Raw genomic sequence first — 21,678 nt, forward strand, 5'->3', positions numbered from 1 at the left:
GGCAGCTAAAAAAGCCAATGCAAACCTAAGCTGCATTAACAGAGGGATACAATCACAATCAAGTGAGGTACTAATACCACTCTATAAAGCCTTAGTAAGACCACACCTAGAGTACTGCATCCAGTTTTGGTCACCAGACTATAAAAAAGTTGTTGAGATTCTAGAAAGAGTACAGAGAAGAGCAACCAAGATGATTAGGGGACTGGAGGCTAAAACATACGATGAATGGTTGCAGGAACTGGGCATGGCTAGTCTAGTGAAGAAAAGGACCAGGGGAGATATGATAGCAGTGTTCCAATATTTGAAAGGCTGCCACAGAGAGGAGGGGGTTAAGCTATTTTCCAAGGCACCTGAAAGCCAGACAAGGAATAATGGATGGAAACTGACCAAGGAGAAATTCAACCTAGAAATGAGGAAGAACTTTCTGACAGTGAGAACAATCAACCAATGGAACAGCTTGCATTCGGAGGTTGTGGGAGCTTCATCACTGGAGGCTTTCAGGAAGAGATTTGACTGCCATTTGTCAGAAATGGTGTAGGGTCTCCTGCTTGGACAGGTGGGGTGGGTGGACTAGATGACCTACAAGGTCCCTTCCAACTCTGTTAATTTAATCTAATCTAGCCCAACCCCCTGCACAAGCAGGAGACCCTCTTGTCACTGCTGCACTACAAGCAGATTGATTCCCTAGGATGGGGGGCAGTTTAATTCCCCCCCATATTCCATTTCCACTGTCATTTCTCAACTGTTTGTGATACCCTTCTCTTTGATGGGAAACACAGAAGGAGCTTCACTGACTAAATAAGACAAGTGAGAGAAATGCATGTGGAAGACAGAGATTTCAAACAGTGGGAGAAGAAAATAATACATTTTAAGGATTCATTTTCCCTTTCTCAAACAGAAAACAAAGCAGAGTATATATTGCAATTGGTCTGAATGGGACAGGCTGAATAATTTTGGTTTAAATTCTATTGGTCTTTCCAGTCAGTGGGCTGGATTCTAAGTTGTGCTGCTAAAATCAGTGAGATCTGTTCAGTCCTGTTGATTTCAAGTGGACAAATCTACGTTATTTCAAGGTCTTATCTATCCTAAACACTGTCAAGTCAGTTTTCAACCCCTGACTTTAGAAAGCAAACAGTAGCCTATTAAGCTGCTCAGCAGTACTGAAGCTCTTAGTGGAGCTTCTATAACAAGGGGCAATCCACATCCAAGGAGCCATGGATTCCATGCAAAAAATGACAAATAGGCAGCTTTAGTGATAGATTTGGTAGCTTCCTAGAGACCTTTGTGTAGCATGGGTGTAGGTCACAAAGGTGGAGGAGCAGGTACCCTTTGATAGGAGGAGAAGGGAGACAGGTCGTCTCCTTGGGGATTCTAATGTCTTTATGACTTCATCCCTGCAGGCTAAAGTATCAGTTACTGCCAGTTATCAGCAATCAGAGCGAAGATGCCTTCCTAGATTCCTTTCAGTGAGGCTCCTGGACTCTGGGGAAACTTCTCTCTTTTTGTAACCCATTCTTAGAGGGGTGAATGAGGGTGAGAGTTTGGGTCAGGTTTAGGGTGGCAGTGAGGGTGAGAGGGTTAGGGGGAGGGGCAGGGATAGCCTGAGAGAGGAAGGGTAGGTTGGGAGTCAGGGTCAGGATCAGGGAGGATAATGGGTATGGGAGATGGGAGGAAGAAAAGGTAAAAAGGGGAGGGGCAGGGAAAGGGAAAGGGAAAGGGGAAAGAAAGGTATGGAAGAGGAAGGAAACAAAAAGGTGCAGTAGTATGGATAGGAGAGGATAGGGAGAGAGGAGACGGGGAGGGGGAGGGGACAGATAAGGAGGGAAGAGAGGAGAGGAGGATAGAAAGAGGAGGGGCATGAAGTGGAGTGGAGTGGGCCTGGTAGGAGAGGGGAGGGAAGGAGGACAGGACAGGCAGAGAAGTGAAGGTAGGTACAAATAGGGAGGGGGGAATTCTAATACTGTTATTACTTCACTCAGGCTAGTTATTATCAGAGGTAAGGGAGAGGGACGGAGAGACAAGTGGAAGGGGGGGTAGGTAAGAGGAAGGGTGGGGGACAAAGAGGTAGACTAGACTGGGGCAGAGTAGCAAGGGGAGGGGAGAGGGAGGGGACAGGAGGAGATGTGTAGGTGGGGACAGGAAGAGGGGAATTCTAATGTCTTTAAGACTTTATCCATGCAGGTTATTATCAGAGGCAAGTGAGAGGGAGGGAGAGGAAGGGTGAAGGGAATAGTGAGGAGAGGGGAAAGGGCAAGAAGGGCAGGAGGAAGAAGGAGGAATGGGGACAAAGAGGTACCGTGAGCCAGGGAAAGGAGGGGAGGGGAGGGGAGGGGGAGAGGGGGGAGGGTGACACACAGGAGGACACACTTTGTGGTCCTAGGGTACATGGGATTCCCCAAAGCCATAGATGCAGTCACCAGAACCTTTCCAAATTTTCCTGTTGAACTCCTAACATGACAGAAGGCAAGATGCATATTTTACAGAAGAAAAGACTCTGAGAAGTTTCAAGTATCTAAAAGGCTATAATATGCAAGAGGGGGCAGTCACCTTCTTGAGGGCAGGATATCAACTGGAAAGTTATTATGAAAAGGAAGATGGCTCAGGATAAACATTAGGAGGAATTCAGAACTGTCAAGCAGAGGAACAAACTGCTTTGAAGACTGGTGGACTTGCCCTCATTGGCGGTTTCAAATGGAGGAGACTGGATGGCAAACTGATGACTGTTTAAAGAATTTTTGCAATGAACATAAAAGGATGTATTGCACTGAGTTTATAGTCCCCTCCAAGTCATACACTATTATTCTCTGATTCATCACATTATCCATTTAAGTTGAATTCAGTTTAAATTTACAATTCATTGTTGTTCCAGATCATCCCATATTTTGGATGTAGCCTTTAATATGCCATCCAAAAGCCAAATGCAACCTTCATTCTCTCCAGAAGGAGCATATAGCCTCACTTTGGCTAGAAAGTGGCTAGCTTGTATGAATGCTTCTATAATTGCATATGACTTGCTCAGGCTTTACAAAAGCCAATAAATATTGTGAAGACACAATGTTTCTTCTGTCAAAGGAAACTGGCATTATAAAATCTATCTTGTATTATGGTGCATGTTAGGTTTATTTTGAAAACTATGCTTTGGATCCAACATACTTAAGTCAGGTAGAAAATACCAGGACACGGTTTTTATTAACAAAAACATTCAATTTCAGTCTATTAAATGGCCAATTCTGTTAGGAGTTAAGCTTTGTTAGAAATCATATATACTATTTATTTATTGAATGACAACTTATACTGTAAATGTGACTGAATATATGGACATGCAGAATAGTTAATCCAACTTGTAGTTGTTCAAGTGTGTATTGTTATGTCTTTTCTAATAAAAATATCAATATAAATTATTGATTATATTATTTTCAAACTGCAAAGAACTTTTTTTTTTGTAAGATGGGTTCTCAGCCACAAATACAAATTAGTTCTCACATAGCATGTATCTATAGAACATGAATTCATTCATACATGATTGATAGAGGAACGGTATTTATATAGCATGAAGTGTATTTGTCTATGCACGACTTTCCCGAGTCTCAATTTTGTTCTTTTAAGAAATGGAAAGTGAACATTATCAGCACTACTCAGCTGAACACTTACGACTTTCTTTGTCCATCCAAGTCACTTACTACATGTACACTACTTTATAGTATCTGTTGTGCCCCTCTCCTCATTGTTCATATCATTTCTTCCTAAGTGTGCTGCCTTCCCACCAACTAAGTAAACTAGAGCAGGCCAAAGAATGTATTTATTTATTTAGCATATGGCCATACCAGAGAAGTATGTTTGTGATGAAATCTCCAGTAGAGAAAGGAGGGGGGAGGGTGAAGCTTACTCAACTGAGGAAAACTTTGAAAATCTTGATTGTTTTGAAAGAAATGACAGAATGCGTGACATCAAGTGTTCTGTTCGCCTAAAGGAGGTGGTATTATGGACCAAAGATATCTTGGGAAAATATTTGGATTATTTTAAAAAGTATGTAAACAAATATCTCTGGAGCACTCAGCTTAAAGGTATTGAAACAGCAAAGATAAATCAGCCACTAAAGTCCAATATGGCACAAATTAGTGTTATCTTTTTTATCCCAGCCTGGTCTCCTTGCAGTATGGAGGCCTTCCCTTCATAGGTCCATCTCAAAGTCCATGTTGCTGCTGGAAAGAAATTAGCTGCACATATTATTTGGTTATTCTCATTTTTAATGTCCCATTTCTGTTAAATTTACAAGTAACAATACAAAGTTATGCTAAACTGCTCCTTCACTCTCACCTCTGAGGTGAACGAAATACTGAGGAACTGTGTCTCCCTTTCAGTATGGTTTAGTCCAAAAATAATTGAGTTCTGGATGAGTCCTGCTGAAAAACCCTCCCCAATAAAATCAGCTTCAAGGCCCTTCGAAACCATAAATAAAAGTATGCATAAACAATTGGGTTAAGTGTTGAATTCAAATAACCAAACCAAACCATTGCATCAATAAGGATGGGTGGGATTGTATAATTCATAAATGGGCTCAAGATGGTGCAGAAGAAGAACGGGGACCAGCATATGAGGAAAACCCCAACCACTATACCTAATGTTTTTGCAGCTTTTCGTTCTCTGTTGTGGGAGATATGATGCTGTAGTTCAAACCTAATCTGTATTTGGCTCATAGCAGCTGTAATGGATCTGGCTTGCCTTTGGGCTATTATGTATATCTTCCCATAGACAACTAGCATGACAAACCCAGGGATGTAGAAGGAAAACATGGAGGCCACCACACCCGAAGTTTCATTGAAAAAGACAAAGCATCCTCCCACACAATAAATAAACTCGTGGAATGTTTCTTCTGCTCCCAATACGTTGAGTTGCAAAAAGACCAGTCCAAAAGCAAACAAGGCAGGAAATATCCAACTGATAAAAATCATGATTAATATGACAGAAGTGTTTATCTTAGTTTTATATCGCAGCGGGTCACAGACTGCATAGTAACGGTCAATTGAGATAAAGGAAAGATGGAAAATGGAAGCAGTGCTCAGCATGATATCCATACTGGTGTGGATTTTGCAGAAGAACTCTCCAAAATACCAGCAGTTCTCAACAGATCTTATCATGCTGTAAGGCATGACGCAGAAGCCGAGAAGGAAATCCACCGTGGCCATTGAGAGTATAAGGAAATTTGTAGGCGTGCGGAGCTGCTTGAAATGTGATACGGAGATGATAACAGCCAGATTGCCAGCCACAGTAGCCAGGATCAAACACAGCATGAAGAGGTACATGGAAAATCGGATGCTCATTGACCAGCTGTTCTTTATGCAGGAGCCATTGATGGATTCACAGCACAACTGCATCCTTTCAAAAGGTTCGGATATATGCAAGCCCATCTCAGGCGCAGTCCTATGGATATCACATGTGATATCTTCCTTTAGTTGCAAGAACCAGGAATTCTTTAGTCTTGTGTCTTCCTGCACAGGAGTATCATCTGTCAAGAAGGATAGATAGGAAGCACAATATATGTTTAGAGTTGAGATAAAATTCTTCTCCCACAACTTCAAAGCACATTAATCCTTATCCTATGGTGTATGTATCTCATCTGTGTGTGTGTGTCTGTTCAGGAAATTGTATACATGTAGAAAAGGGCTAGTCCTTAGGCTCCCTAAGTGGCTCCCTAGGTGGCTCAGTGGCTAAGACACTGAGCTTGTCAATCAGAAAAGGTCGGCGGTTCGAATCCCAAATATAGGTTGTCTGCGTGAGCAGGGGGTTGGACTAGATGGCCTCCAAGGTCCCTTCCAACTATGTTACTGTTACTACTTAGTCCCTTCTCCAGTAATAACAGGGCATTTACTTATTTCCATAACTTCTTCTGTCACTCTAATCTTTTGACTCACAAGACAGCAAATTAAGGGCATGATTGGGCTTCAGGGATTATCAGAATGCCAAGTCAGAGAGAGAAAGGGAACAGGAAGTCCTGCTATGGATAGGTAAGGCATGATGTAAAAAAAAGCGGGGGGAGTCTAATGATCATTTACTTGTGACCATGACTTCACTGTAAAGAGGAGAAGCATTGTATTACACCACTGGCCAGTATTTATTGTACATTGTTTCAACTTTTTCATAAATAAAGGTAAAGGTAAAGGTTCCCCTCGCACATATGTGCTAGTCGTTCCCGACTCTAGGGGGTGGTGCTCATCTCCATTTCAAAGCCGAAGAGCCAGCACTGTCCAAAGATGTCTCCGTGGTCATGTGGCTGGCATGACTCAATGCCAAAGGCACATGGAACGCTGTTACCTTCCCACCAAAGGTGGTCCCTATTTTTCTACTTGCATTTTTAACGTGCTTTCGAACTGCTAGGTTGGCAGAAGCTGGGACAAGTAACGGGAGCTCACCCTGTTACGCGGCACTAGGGATTCGAACCACTGAACTGCCGACCTTTCGATCGACAAGCTCAGCATCTTAGCCACTGAGCCACTGCGTCCCCCCCTTTTTTTCATCAATATTGTAGAACTAATCAGGCATATTCAGCTATGCTACTCCAAAACCTGCGTACTGACCTTCAGTGCTGCATAGCAATCCGCTAGGGGAACCAGCATCCTCTGTTGTGTATTTGCCAGCCCAATGGATTTAAGCAATTTCATATGCTGGACATCTTTGCTCGATCACAGTCAATGATTTATGGCCTGGTTCTGTATAACTAACAGACAAAACGGTAAAATAAGGAGTCTTGAGACAATTGCAGTTTTATGAATGCCATCTTTCTTTCCCCTGGAAGCAATACATTTTTATACTGTTATTGCCTATTATCTGAAGGAAAGCTATTCCATTGGCTGATTGCTCTCACTGTCAGAAAATTTTCCTTATTTTCAAGTTGAATCTCTCCTTGTTCAGTTTCCATCCATTATTCCTTGTTTGGCCTTCAGGTGCTTTGGAAAACAGGTTGACCCCCTCATCTCTGTGACAGCCCCTCAAATACTGGAACACTGCTATCATGTCTCCCCTGGTCCTTCTCTTCACTAGACTAGCCAGGCCCAGTTCCTGCAACCATTCATCGTATGTTTTAGCCTCCAGTCCCCTAATCATCTTGGTTGCTCTTCTCTGTACTCTTTCTAGAATCTTAACAACTTTTTTATTGTGTAGTGACCAAAGCTGGATGTAGTATTCTAGGTGTAGTCTAAGGCTTTTATTCAGTTTATGTCACTGAGTTCATTGCTGTAATACTTCCCTTCACTATTTTTGCTCAGTGTGTTGTGTACAGCTAGCCTTTTTTATTTATTCAGGTTGTTGTGTTGAAATAAACCACAGCTTAGTAAAGTCTGTAAAATTAACCCTAAGAATGACATACCTTCCCCTGTGAATGATAATAATGCCAAAATATTCTGATACACTGTAAGGAGCCCTGTTTATTTAACATCCAAGGATTTCATCAGACCTGGATACGATGTAGCTAGCCTTTATTAATTTATTAATCGATTAGTCTTATGACCCTTTCATGTAGCTAGCCGTGTTCTAGGAGAGTGTTGGCGAACTTTTTCGGCACCGAGTGCCGAAACAAAAGTGTGCGCAAGGGGGGGGGAGCACTGGAAACTGGAAGAACAATTCCCCGGAGTGCGTGTGCATGCCTGGAAGCTGAGCTTCCAGTTTCCAGCATGTGCATGTGCACTGGTCACCTGGTCTTCCAGTTTCTGGTACACAAGCACGAGTAAAGATCAGCTGGCCGGTGCACATGCACATGCCGGAAACCAGAAGCTCAGCTTCCCGTTGTGCATATGTGTACCAGGGAGCTGCTGTTCCTGTTTCCGGCGCTCCCGCACACATGAAGACTTGCACCAGAACCCGGAAGAGCAACGGGCGACGGCTGGCATGCCTGGAGAGATGGCCAGATTTCCATATCTGGGTTGAGAAATCTGGATGACCTCTAGATGATGTCAAAGAGATGCAATACACTATAACACTATTATCCAACTTAATATAGAGCCATTATTGTTGCCACTTCGAGTGTAGTCTATGCTAGTTTATGAGCATAATGAATATTTTTTTTAATTTATTTTAATCGTTATAAACTTGTTTAATTGATTAATCACTATTCAATCAAATTCCTAGTCAGGAATGCCCATAAGCATACACAGAATCCTTTAAACTCCAAGAATATGAAAGTTGATCTGAGTCCCATGTAATAATTATTCTAGGAAATAGCACAAACTCCTGGGACACAAATAATGTAGAGAGGGAATATTATTTTGCTGGTAGAGAATTCTTTCTGCAACCCTGGCCCTGGAACTACAACATACTGTCCCCTCCATGGAAGCACAGTGTGGGCAACATCGAGAGCTTTTGTCTAAATAGCAGGATGCCTTTGTAAAGTAGATGAGAGCAGCAGAAAAGTCAGTGTTTTTCAGCAAATGGGATTGCCTGGATTAAGGAGCTGGGATGGCCCAGTGGTTAGAATATAGTGTTGCAGGCTAATTCTGCCAACTGCTAGAGTTCGATTGTCACCGGCTCAAGGTTGACTCAGCTTTCCATCTTTCCAAAGTTGATAAAATGAGGAGCCAGATTGTTGGGGGCCCTATGCTGACTCTGTAAACTGCTTAGAGAGGGCTATAAAGCACTATGAAGTGGTGTATAAATCTAAGTGTTATTGCTGTGTTGCAATAAAGTAAGTAAAATAAAAGGCAAAAATTGCAGAATACATTTTGCGAAGTAAAGGGGAGAGATATGAGGTGAAGGAAAGATGGATTGGAACAGGGAAAAAAAGAGAAAGGAAGAGGATAATTGGTATATTTATTATGATTTTCTTTTTATTTATGGTTGGCAGAAGGACATCAGTCAAGATCCGCATTGGAAACTTAATTCAAAGCAAGAATATATGGTACTTAGGTCACCATGACTAGGCAGTATTGTAATGGATTCAAAATTAAGAATGCAAATCATATCAAATACTAGCTGAGGCTAGAATAAACATTTTTTCCTCAATCTCGGCTCATATCCCTTCTTGCCCCACAGCATTTGCCCAGTAATGGATGATTGTGCTTTATATTGCTATATGTTCTAGAAAAATCCTCAATATTCAAAGTCTGGACAGCAGGAATTACACAGTATCATCAGCCTCCAGTTTTTTGTTAGAATAGAATAGGCTGCTTGCTTGGAACTCTCCAAGGTGCTGCTATCAGAATATTAGAATAACAGAGTTGGAAGGGACCTTAGAGGTCTTCTAGTCCAACCCCCTGCTCAAGCAGAAGACCCTATACCATTTCAGACAAGTGGCTGTCCAATCTCTTTTTAAAAACCTCCAGTGTTGGAGCACCCACAACTTCTGGGGGGGCAAGTCGTTCCACTGATTGATTGTTCTCTCAGGAAATTTCTTCTTTGTTCCTATCCTTTCATGATCCCAGGGATATGGTAATTGAGGCTTTTGAGTTAGCCTAAGATAAGAGTAAAGGAGTTATCTTGGCTAAAGCAATACAAGATGGTGACTTACTCTATAAATTCACCCAATTCTGGCTTGCCAGACCTAAACCAGTCAATTGTTAGAGAAGACTGAGATATAAGTTGATTTTGAAGGGGCAAAATGGAGATGAACTGGTGTTCTTTGGTAATCTAATGAAGATTATTGCTAAGCAAATGACGGACAGAGCTGATAACTGAACGTTTCATTTTATGCAAGTAGAAGCAACCTTCACTAACATAATTAACAAAAGTAAAAGCTTGTATTTTTTTTAGCAGAAGCGAAGGCTAGGAAGAGAGTCAGTTTGGTCTCGCACAGGGGTGTCAAACTCAAGGCCTGGGGGCTGGATCTGACCCCCGGGGTGCTTAGATCCGGCCCGTGGCACTCCCAAGCTCTGTTTTCACTGGCAGAGGGTTGCAGGAGGCCGTCACAGCCGAAAATGGAGCTCGGGAGCCTGTTTTCTCTGGCAGAGCACTCAGGCCACCACAGGAGCCACCCAACACGAGTGATGTCAAGCTTGCCATACCCACCATGGCCACGCCCACCCCAGCCCCCAAGGTCAAACACCACCCTGATGCGGCCTTCAATGAAATTGAGTTTGACACCCCTGATCTAGCGCTTAAGGCATCAGCTAGAAACTGGGAAACAGGAATTCTAGTCCTATTTTAGGCATAAAGCAATCTAGGTGAGCATTGAGCCAGTTCGCTCTCTCTCTCTTAGCTCCAGGAAGGAGACAATGGCAAATCATTTCTAAACAACCTTGCCAAGGAAACTGCAGGAAGTTCTCCAGACAGTTGCCAGGAGTGAAAGCTGACTTGGAGTCACACACAGACGGAAGTTAGGGAACATGGAATACCATGCCATGCTATGGAATTCTAACACTGGAGCTATCTTCTCAGTTTAGATGCCTTTTATTTTTATTACAGTGGGTGTGCTGAGCTTGACAGTGGGTATCCTGAGTTTGATAGCTTGATTGTCTTGACCATGATAAGGTATTTTGTGAATAGGCAGGAGCATCCTTCCAGGATCCTACATGTTGCTATCTGCTCTGAAAGATTTTCTGTTTCTCATTTAAAAAGACCACATAAATATTTTTTAAAAAACAACAACCATGCAGTGAAAATGCAAAAGATTAAAAAGCATGGTGGGTATCAAGATCTTAAGTGTCCCTTTTTGGTGAAGTTATTTCATAATTGATTGAGATGCTATTTTAAAAGGGGTTTAAAAGTTCTGAGGATTTAAAACGAGAACCTATCCAATTTTGCTGAAGACACTTCATTTCCTAAGACTGATTTCCAATGAAATGGGCATGGTGATTTGTTGGGAAAAGTATGAAGAAAATAAATAAGAGAAAAGACTTATATAAAGAAGTTACTTCCAACCTTCATCATAGCAAATATAAACCAATTTGGTGACTCTTCACCCCCTTGTAATGTTACAGATATTTATCTCTTCATCCCAAATCCCATCTCTTATCCATAAACAAATCCATTAAAAATCATCTTTTCAGTTCTGATGTCAGTGGAGGGTCTTTAAAGGGTTGCCAGAATTTCTCGTTTTAACCTTGATCAAATAAATCAACTTTAACTTTGTTTTACTTCTAACTATCTAAATCTTTGGTTCATTCAAATATAGCCATAAGGTTTGATTTCTTTCCCCTTCTTTTCTTTCTTATTCCATTGCATCGAATTCTTCAAGCCTCTTTTGTAAATCCAATAGGGAAAAAAATGTTCATATTACTCTCTGCTCCCAGCTATTACTTAAGCCTACTTCAGAAAATCAGTCTAGATTGCAAGACTCTGCTCAGCCCAGAGTCTAGACTTAATCCCTCTTCCCCTGCTTCTGGTTTTCTCATCCATGCAAGGATGGTTCCTACCTGAACTGCTTTTTCTTTTTTTTTAGGAATTGTTTTTCCTTACTTGCTAGTCCCTGTGCCTTTCCATTTATTCCCCAGATATTTGCACTTACGGATATTTCCATATCTCCTTCCCATGTTAGACAACAAGGAACCTTTCTTTTCTTTTTTTCCATTATGATATCTTCACTATTCTGATGAATCAAAACAATAGGGAACAGGTTGTTATTTTGTTCCTACCTTCCTCTGTAGGTCCATGGAAATTTGTGGTAAGGAAACAAACTGATAGGTCAGCTTTATAGAAGCAAAGTAGCACTATTTCTACTTTGCAATTTAAATATGTTATTTTAAAAGGATGGGGAAGGGAAGCTTTGCTGTGCTGTGAGCTGGAGATATGAAAGTTAGGAGAACATGCTTGGTCAACCTGGACAGAAACCCTGGGAGAGGTAAGGGTTCATAAAGCATGTATGACTAGGGTTGAAGATGATTCATTGACTTAATGGGCCATCAGTTTCAAGATAATTGAAACAGTAACCGCTGATCAGCAAAGAACATAGCAACCTGGCAGCCAAGGATAAAATTGTCACTTAAGGCAATAACTAGCCACAGAGGGAAAAGGACAATGACAGGCACTGCAACAAATCAGATTTGGGTGGTATAATATTTAGAATAACTATACTTGAAAATTAAAATTCAACTCAAACATTCCCAAACTACAACTTCATTCATGGACTTGTACTGTACTCAACATTTAGGTTTCTTTACATATGCAGCCTATATTTCAGTTTTAGAGGATATTTAAATCCAAACAGATTTTTCATTATGTGGGTTGAATTTATTATAATTGACAATTAATTCAATTATTTAAACTTTGTTGATCATAGTTCTTGATATTCCTTCTCAGTTTAGAACATATGAGCGATTTTTAATATTTTTAAAGTAAATACTCAGTTATTTACAACTAATTAATGGTATAGTGGAAAGCTATAACTTCTGCAACATTTTGGTATCCCTTATTTATTCATCTGCATTTTTTTTAATCCCTTCTTTCAGTCTCTGTTTTGAATGGTTATTTATACCTGGCATGAGCTCCTGACCTCTGGCTTTGAACAACCTGAACAACCTAGTCATATAAATATAGAATGCAGAAGTATTTGAGAAATAAAAGCAGCATGAATTAATAAGACATAAAGATGTATGTTCTGGACAATACTAATAAAGTGAAGTATGGTGACAGGTATTAATCGTCACTGCAATTACAAAAAGGGAGCCATTTTAAGTAACTGAAGGAGTCATCTGGATGAAACTGACACTAGATGATTAGTTAATCAAAGACCTGAAGAGATCTGAAATAACCCATATTTTCTCAGTTTCTATTCACCTTTTCTCCCAGAAATTATTTTATTAGTGAAAATGACATATGTGTAAACATGCAGATGTACTACTGTGTTTTCCCGAAAATAAGACCTATCCCCAAAATAAGACCTAGTTTGATTTTCATATGTGCATCCAATATAAGCCCTACTCCCAAAATAAGCCCTAGTTAAGACCCCACCACTCTGTTGCACCTGGTTGCATAAGGCAGGGTGAGGCACATAGGTAAAAATCAAGGTAAGGTGGGTAGGAAGCCCTTTGATGGTGAAATGGAGGCCGGAGGTTCCGCGCAGTGTCATGTGATGTATCAGGACTTTTTTCCCCTTCGCTAAACAGAGTGGGGGGGAGGACCAGCACATGACGCATCCGGCCTGCAGGGCGTGAGTTCGACACTCCTGCTCTAGACTATCTTGAGAGATTCTAGGGTAGCCACAGGGTGTGGCTACCCTGAACATCTTTCTCCCTCCCCCATCCAGCTCAGGACTATGCAGTCGCTTAATCTGGGCCTCTCTTGTGGAAAAATATGTTGCTAAAAATTTTCCCATTGCTCCTGCAGGTGCACATTCCATCCTATATGAGTGCAGGATGCTGCAACCAGTCATAAAGATTTATCTGGTCATGTGGTCATGTGACCAGAAGGAGCTGGCATCACGTTTTATAATGTTTTATGAACTGTAAAGCACTCGTATGGGGCTCATTGTAATTTTGAATGGTTGTTAAGCAACCAATCCTAAATCTTGTAAAACTATTGTTGATCTAAATAACTATTCATTATCTCTTCTAAGTTATGCTTCAGAAGTATAGACATTTCCATGAGAGAGGGTTCATTCGAGAGAGGGTTCATTCATTACTGTCACAAAATAGCTTCTACAGGTAGTGCTTGACTTATGACCACAATTGACCCCACAATTTTTGTTGATAACAGAGACATTTGTTAAGTGAGATTTTTCGCGTTTTATGACCTTTCTTACCACAGTTGTTAAGTGAATCACTGCAGGTGATAAGTTAGTAACCTGGTTGTTAAGTGAATCTAGCTTCCCCATTCACTTTGCTTGCAGGAAGGTTGCGAAAGGTGATCACATGACCTTGGGACACAGCAATGGTCATAAGTATAAACCAATTGCCAAGCATCTGGATTTTGATCACATGATCATAGGGATGCTACAAAGGCTGAAAGTGTGAAAAATGGTTATAAGCAAAGGTGGAATTCAGCTGGTTCGGACTGGTTCGGGCGAACTGGACATTAATTTTAATCTGGTTCGCTGAACCGGTAGTTGCAAGGACTGGCTGACTCTGCCCACCCCTGCCCCTCCCAGGAGTCTCCACATGGCCCATTTTGGATGCCAGATACGTTCAGGGCAGAGGCTCTGGGAGGCAAAAAACGGCTTACTAGAAGTTCCAGAAGTCCGGAAACAGGCCGTTTCCAGCCTTTGGAGGGTCTCCTACAGAAAACCTCTGGAGTCCAGGGAGGCCATTTTCACCCTCTCAGAGGTTCGAGGAAAGCCTCCAAATCTGGGAAGGGCAAAAACATCCCCCCTCCCATGGTGCAGGAGGCCGAGTAGGCTATGCCCACCATGGCCACATCCATTCAGCAATCGGGCAGAGAACCGGTTGCTAAAATTCCTGAATTCCACCCCTGGTCGTAAGTCACTTTTTTTAGTGCTGTTGTAACTTTTAACTGTCACTAAATGAACTGTTGTAAGTCAAGGACTACCTGTATACATACAACCTGAGAACATTCTTGTTTGTAATTAACTACTTTCTATTTAAATAATTAATTTTATAGGGGCATCACCGAACTCTGGAACTTTTTATTCTTCAAGAAATGTCTCAGAGAAAATAGGTTGATACATTGCAAATCTCATCTAGAGTTGCATGGCTATAGTGGAAGGAATAAGGCCTTCTATTTCCATATTTTAGAGATGAGAGTGGATCTGTAGGAAGACCAGAGATACTAGTTGTAAGGAAGAATAGGGGGTAGTAATTTGTGAGGTGAGAAGTCCAGAGAATGGGCTGTATCTTTTCTTTTATATACACCGAGAGCGTATGCACCAAGACAAATTCCTTGTGTGTTCAATCACACATGGCCAATAAAGAGTTCTGTTCTGTTCTGTTCTGTTCTGTTCTGTTCTGTGTGAACCTTGCTTTTTTGCAGATGAAACAGTCTGGAGAATGTTAGAGAGCAGGACCTAAGACTTCATTGCTCACTGCTGTCCTCAGCTAAGGCATATCCTGTTGCTATATTGCTACTTTCCCATTTTAAGATTAGCAAAGCTTTTCAGCCTCCATCTAAATATTTACATTTTCTGAACTTTCCATGGTTCATTTAGTGGTTTGCTCTACTGCCAAAATTCAGAAATGTTTAATTCTAGATATTTTTAAAAGAATTATTTTCTCAGGATTTGATGAACTAAAGGAGGAAATAATCCCTATCGTTCTCTGTCTAACTTTCATCTGTGAATGTTTAACCTCCTCCCCCCTTTTTAGCTGGATGATATAAGAGCTTCAATAGAAGCTTGTGATACTTTGACTGGGGTGCACATGGTAGCAAAAAAAAGCAAGTTTAAACTTTTTTTAAAAAAAAATCTTCCTCAGCTATGGTTGGCAATAAATCATAAGGGGAAGGGATAAGAAAAAAAGAAGTTTCATCCAACTACCCACTTAAGTTGGCAGGTCACAAGATTAAACAAGCTTTATAATACCTTTGTCTACAAGTGGCATAGAAAGTGGCAAGGAAGCCAGCCAAATTAAGTCAAATCTGGGTAACCATAACAAACAACAATAATATGCTTTCAGCAAGACCAAATCAGAAAGTTCTTGCCTTCACAGGCAAGTGAAGTTGGTGAGTTTACTCACCATAGTAAACCATGAATTGGTAAGTGACAAATAAATATTTGTTTTGCATAGTACATTAGGCCATCAGATACTTGTAAGTCAGCTAGTGCCACAAATGGGAGTGCAACCTCTGCTTTTAATAAAATAACAGAGTTAGAAGGGGACCTTGGAGGTCTTCTAGTCCAACCCCCTGCTCACGCTGGAGACCCTATATAATTTCAGACAAATGGCTGTTCAATCTCTTCTCAAAAACCTTCAGTGTTGTAACACACACACATGCAAGTCATTCCACTGATTAATTGTTCTAACTGTCAGGAATACTCTCTATCCATTGCTTCTTGTCCTGCCTTCAAATGCTTTGGAGAACAGATTGACTCCCTGTTCTTTGGGGCAGCCACTTAGATATTGGAACACTGCTATCATGTCATGTCAGAGTTTAGGCAGCGTAACTAGTATTATGAGATAAACCCAGGAGCAAAACACAGCACATAGAGCCTTTAGATAATTAACAGTGGTTTATATACAGCTATGTACAGACTTATACATGGTTAAATACCTTAACATACAGCTACTGACACAAGGAGAGCAATGAGATACACGACCAGAGAGAACATGAGGAGAAGGGAGATGCCCTCTAATAGCTTCCCTTATATAGGCAGCTTCTGCCCAGCTTCTTAAAGTGGCAGTTACCCTGCTGCCTCATTCCCATTGCATCAGCTTACAGTTGCCTCTGCTTACAACCTTCCATCAGCTTACAGCTATTAAATCTACATACTCTGACATGTCACCTCTAGTCCTTCTTTTCATTAAAATAGACATACCCAATTCCTGCAACTGTTCTTTATATGTTTTAGCCTCCAGTCCTCTACTCATCTTTGTTGCTCTTCTCTTAACTTTTGGTCCAATGGAGTGAGTCCTTCCCAGTGGTGAAATTCAAATTTTTTTACTACCGGTTCTGTGGGCATGGCTTGATGGGCGTAGTGCGGCTTGATGGGCGTGGCTTGGTGGGCATGGCAGGGGAAGGATACTGTAAAATCTCCATTCCCACCCCACTCCAGGGGAAGGATACTGCAAAATCCCCATTCCCTCCCCACTCCTGGGGGAAGAATATTGCAAAATCTCCATTCCCACCTCACTCTGGGACCAGCCAGAGGTGGTATTTGCTGGTTCTCTGAACTACTCAAAATTTCCGCTACGAGTTCTCCAAACTACTCAAAATTTTGGCTACCAGTTCTCCAGAATGTGTCAGAACCGCTGGATTTCACCCCTGGTCCTTCCTAAATTGTTTTTCTGACCATTAAGTGGGCTCCTGTCACTCTTGTCTGATTGTTTCCTAGACAGCATATCTTCTTCCCCTTTCTCCCAAGGTAGTTCATACTTTCCGTTACATCTGCAGACCCTTGTGTTCCAATTGTGTGACATAATCCTTAGATAGTTTTAGAAACAATATGCTATCTGGTGTAATTTGTCCATTTTACATTTATTTATTTTTGTAGAATCTGGCTGCTTTCTAAGCTTGATAGTTTGCTTTAGGTCTCTATATAGCAATGGGAAAATAGTGTAGAACTTCCAGCTAGCTAGCTAGAAGTATTATTTTCCCACTTTCTGGGTTCAAAGGATGCTCCCTCCCCCATTACATCCCCTGTTGCCCCTTTTTTCTGACCTTGCTTTCCTTTCTTTCACAAAATGTATTCCAAAGATAAAATAATTCATGTCTTCTCTGCTATACTGACAGGAAAGGGAAAACATGCTTCTGAAGCATATACACTATTGCATGTCATATTTATTTTTAAGGCTTCCAGTAGTCAGAACCAAGCACATCTATGGTCAACATGACTAGAAAACAACTGGTAACAGGAACTGAGAGTCAGGCAAGCAACTGTGTAAAAATCTTTTCTCTTATCAGAAAAGGCAAATCTTAACTCCCATTTAATTAAACTTTATAGGTACATTATGGACAAAAGGAGCCACGTCATCCACCTTGTGCAAGCATTGCAAAGGGAAGGAAATATAGCCCTTTTGTGTTTCCTTTCAAAATGGTTGATGTGTACAGAGACTGATCCCGAATGGCCCAGTGTGGCTTAAGCTATTGAGCAAACAGGCCCGATCAACAGACTGGATCAGTTAATATGATGCTAGATGCTTGTTTAACGTGCACGGTGTTTGCACATTACACAAATTATGAAACGCTATTGATGAGCACTACTAATTACTCTCTCTATAGAAATGACAATCCTTCACTTTTTTTTGAAAAAAAAAATCCTTCTGCCTCTAGGATATGACTGAGGTTTTAAAACAGATCCTGCAAGCTGTTTTTGTTTTTTCTTATCTTTTCATTTCTAATGTTTACATGAAATTGTGCCCGATGGTTAGTCATTTTTCCCCCAGCAGAATTAGCTAATCATTTCCTAGTTTTTATTCTCAAATAGCTGTTAAATAAAACTCTCATAAGAACAGACACTGTGCATCAGTGCTTGTAAGTCACTGTTTTAATTCAAACTGTCACTAAACCCAGTGGTGGGATTCAAATAAATTTAACAACCGGTTCTCTGCTCTAATGACCAGCTGGGTGGGTGTGGCCATGATGGGCGTGGCCAGGGGGTGTGACAGGCAGCACTCAGCCTTCCTGCACCCCCCTGGGAGCAAAAATGGGGGGGACATGCCACCCGTGCTCCATTTTGGGCCTAGGAAGCCTTCCTGCACTTACCTGGAAGCCAAAATGGGGTGCGTGGGGATTCCTGGAGGGGGCGGGGAGCGGAGGAGCGGAGCCAGCCAGCAATTTGACTACCAGTTTTCCCAAACTGGCCTGAACCAGCTGAATCCCACCACTGCACTAAACAAATAGTTGTAAGTTGTGCACTATCTGTATGCCTACTTTTCTTATTGGGGTTTTATTAAAGTTTTGCAATTTGGGGGGCTGCAATGAATTTTTTAAAATTAATTGATTCCCCCATGGTGATTTTTATACTGTTTTATCGTTTGTTTTTATTTTTAATAACATGCTTTAATTTCCTGACAAACAGACAAGTTCTTGCTGATCGGGTTTGAAGTCCAACAAAGATTGTCAGAATTCCATGTGGAATTGATAGCCTATAAATGTTCTAATCAATAAATATATGAACATTGTCTTGAACTACAATGGGATGGATTGATGGAATTTAACAAAGCAATTGCCTCTCTTATTTATACAGAATAATAGCACCACCATCTTTAAATGCTGATGTTAGCTTTGGAAGCCATATTAACACCGTGTTGTGGCCTGTCAGCGGCCTCTGCAGTTAGTAGCTGATTCCGACAGCGAGGAGGCTGGTGTGGTGCTGTGCCAGCAGCCTGTGCAGCTGGTGCTCGAGTCAGACAATGAGGAGGCTGGAGAAGATGTGGTGCCAGAGGCGGAGATTCAGCCAGGGCCTTCAGAACCTCCAGAAGCTCCCATAAGTGAAGAGGAAGAAGAGGAGGAGCCTCTTCTCGATGCACAAGCGCGTAGAGCTGTTAAAAGGCAGGAGTGGCTCTTCAGGAGGAGGTCTCCTCAAGGATAAGGCTTGGGGCTAATTGGCCAATCCCCTAGCCTATTTAAGGAAGGACGACGACTGATGCAATTTGCAGGAAACAACTTCATTCATATTCCTTCACATCTTGATTCCAGAAATGTTTGATTCGGCTCTTGTTTATCTCTTGTCAGTTTTCCTGCAAATTGCTTCTGGGCATTCTGCCAACCACAGTAAGATAACGGTTATCTGAAATACTGTACCTCAGAATTGAGTTATTATTCTTTGGATTCTTGTCGGCTGTTAACAGTCCTTGTTCAGAAAAGACTGATTTAAACTGTATTTGTGTTCGAACTACTACTAAGAAAGCTCATTAGTAGTCTTTAATTAGTAAACTAAGGTTTGTATGGACTTTGTGTGTGCTGTGTTCTTTGGGGTCCATAACTGGGGCAGAACACACCGGAAGCTTCCACGCTGTCACCTTCATGCGCTTGGAAAGTAGGACGGGGGATTTAGTAGAGAGATTGTAGTTAGACATAATAGCATTCTTCTTTTTGGTCAAGGTTCTGGTGCTCCTGCATCTGGAGGAGGAGTGGTTGCAGTGGTGGCTCAAGTTGGGATGGATGGTATTTGGGCCATGTGATGGACTGATGGGTGCAGGGGATGGATTTGGGTTTTGATTTATTGAGGGAAAACCCGGAACTCTCAGATTCAGGTTTCCCAGATGTGCCAGTATGTCTACTCTAATAAATGTAAGTTTTGAGATGATGCTTGCCTTGGAGTGTTTGATTAGAGTTGGGTTGTTCTGGAACGCTGACAGCTGTTGCACTTCATATCCATCAAAGTATGTTCATTTATATTAACTTTGGCACGGGGAAGAGATGGGGCTTGTAAAGCTTGTGTGCATTATTGAAAACCAAAAGGGTAGAGAAGAAAAATAACGAAAAAAAGTCTATAAACATCTCTAGTACTGTGGTTTGAGTTTCATGGTTAGGAAAATCCTTTCCTTCTTCCTTCTTTATGGAAAGAAAGACCAATCCCACAAGAGATGAATAAAATGCAACATTGTTTTAAAAAAAGAATGAATGAATGAACAAACTAAAATGCTTAAATAATCACAGATAATTGGAAATGAGCTACATAGAAATCCGTTAAAATTGAAGGGAGATAAAAGGAAAGAGCTGTGTGACAAAAATCCCCCTAAAAGATAATATGTTGATTTACTTCTCAGTTTAGAGAAGCTCTGCCATTCTACAAAAATGCATTATTTACTGAGCATGTACCAAAAACAAAAATACCAAAGACAAAACAGTAGACATAGAACAAGAGAGATTAAACTGAATGCATAATTCCAAACTGGACCTATTACTGATTACTTAGGACGGCTGGTTCTGAAGCTAAAGTTGTCTGCTCACTCTGTTAGAATTTTGTTCCATCTTTCTTAGATTTTCCTAATAATTGGAGAATAGGACTTCTTTTCTTTCCCTAGCACCAGTATCCAAATTCTCTAAAATTCAACTACTTTTGGTTCTGAAAAGGGCAAACATTTTATTTCCATTATGGGAAGGAGTTGAGATTATTTCCCCATGTCTGTGTGACAGCAAAACTGATCAGTGAAAATGTGTATTCAGATTCAGACATTGGCTGGCTGCTCTCTAACTGGCACTAAATTTGGATGTTGGGGCTGACCTATCAATTACAGATACAGTGATTACAGGTTACCCTTATGTGGCTGGGCCACAATAAGGCTTTTGTGGTTTGGGGCTAGTAAGGATATGTGAATCCTAGTACTGTGATTTGTAAACATTATAACTGACTTCAATTTGAGGACTGGTAGGAGTTTAGCTAGTGTAAAGGAGTGGAATTGGAGAAATAGAAATCCTGCCTTATCAAGGATGACCTTCCAGAGCTTCAGCTAGTTTCAAGTAAAGTGTTTTCATCTTAATAAAATGTAATTTTAAAATAATTGAATGTTTGTGCCTCGTATACATGGAAATACTGTACATAAAATAGAACTCTCTCTTAAGGAATGAAAGCTTTTGAAATATTACCATTTTCATGACAAATAAACAATAAAATACTTTTTTTAAAAAAAGCCATGAATTGAAAATGTATGTACAATAGTGGATTCCAACAAATGTATTTAGCGTATTCCCCATCTCCCACAAATATTTTCTGTGCTATCCAACATGTCAAATTATATGTCTTTATATAAATTATATATCTGTATTCATATAAATATTATGTCAATTTAGCAATAAAAATTAGAGTAACATATTTCTGTTTTAACATTTTAATATACATTAAAATAATTTATATTCCATCTTTACTCCCACAAATAAATTAAAACATTAAAGGCATCAGATTAGAAACCAAGAGAGTTTGATATCCAGTTCTGCTTTAGGCATGAAGCCAGTTGGGTGATTTTGACCTAATCTCTATCACTCTTTGTCAATCACTCAAGACAAATTCAAAGAATATTACAAATGTTATTCCTAAATAGATTAAAAATAGAATGTTTATAAATCTCCTCTTAAATTTAAACTCATGTTATTCTGGGCAGGCTATAAACCACTTCCTCGTGCCAAGAGATTAATTACACTTTTCAGAGCCTTACTCAAACTTCTTTCACTATCTTAGACATGTTTTTAATAGGTTTAAAATAA

At 40.7% G+C, this 21,678-nt stretch overlaps 2 protein-coding genes across 2 annotated transcripts in view; both read right to left on the reverse strand.

Moving 5' to 3' along the window:
- Positions 1-4,229: 4,229 nt before the first annotated feature.
- On the reverse strand, positions 4,230-5,408 carry TAAR1 (trace amine associated receptor 1). The gene has a single exon (XM_034418829.3). It carries the CDS (start codon positions 5,406-5,408, stop codon positions 4,368-4,370), a length of 1,041 nt encoding a protein of 346 aa, XP_034274720.1. The 3' UTR covers positions 4,230-4,367.
- Positions 4,230-21,678, reverse strand: part of LOC117666274 (pantetheinase-like) — a 42,717-nt gene continuing 25,268 nt past the window's right edge. Inside the window, exons 9-10 of the transcript XR_015731418.1 lie at positions 6,576-6,715; positions 4,230-5,506 (exon numbers count right to left, since the gene is read on the reverse strand). The gene's annotated coding sequence lies outside the window, so the exon portion shown is untranslated. The remainder of the gene's footprint in view (positions 5,507-6,575; positions 6,716-21,678) is intronic.

The sequence above is a fragment of the Pantherophis guttatus genome, chromosome 1 (assembly GCF_059756535.1).
Source record: "Pantherophis guttatus breed Tessera chromosome 1, ASM5975653v1, whole genome shotgun sequence".
Classification (NCBI taxonomy): domain Eukaryota; kingdom Metazoa; phylum Chordata; class Lepidosauria; order Squamata; family Colubridae; genus Pantherophis; species Pantherophis guttatus.

Excerpts from the sequence above, each read along its gene's own strand:
- TAAR1 (XM_034418829.3), bottom strand. The coding sequence starts at position 5,408 with ATGGGCTTGCATATATCCGAACCTTTTGAAAGGATGCAGTTGTGCTGT.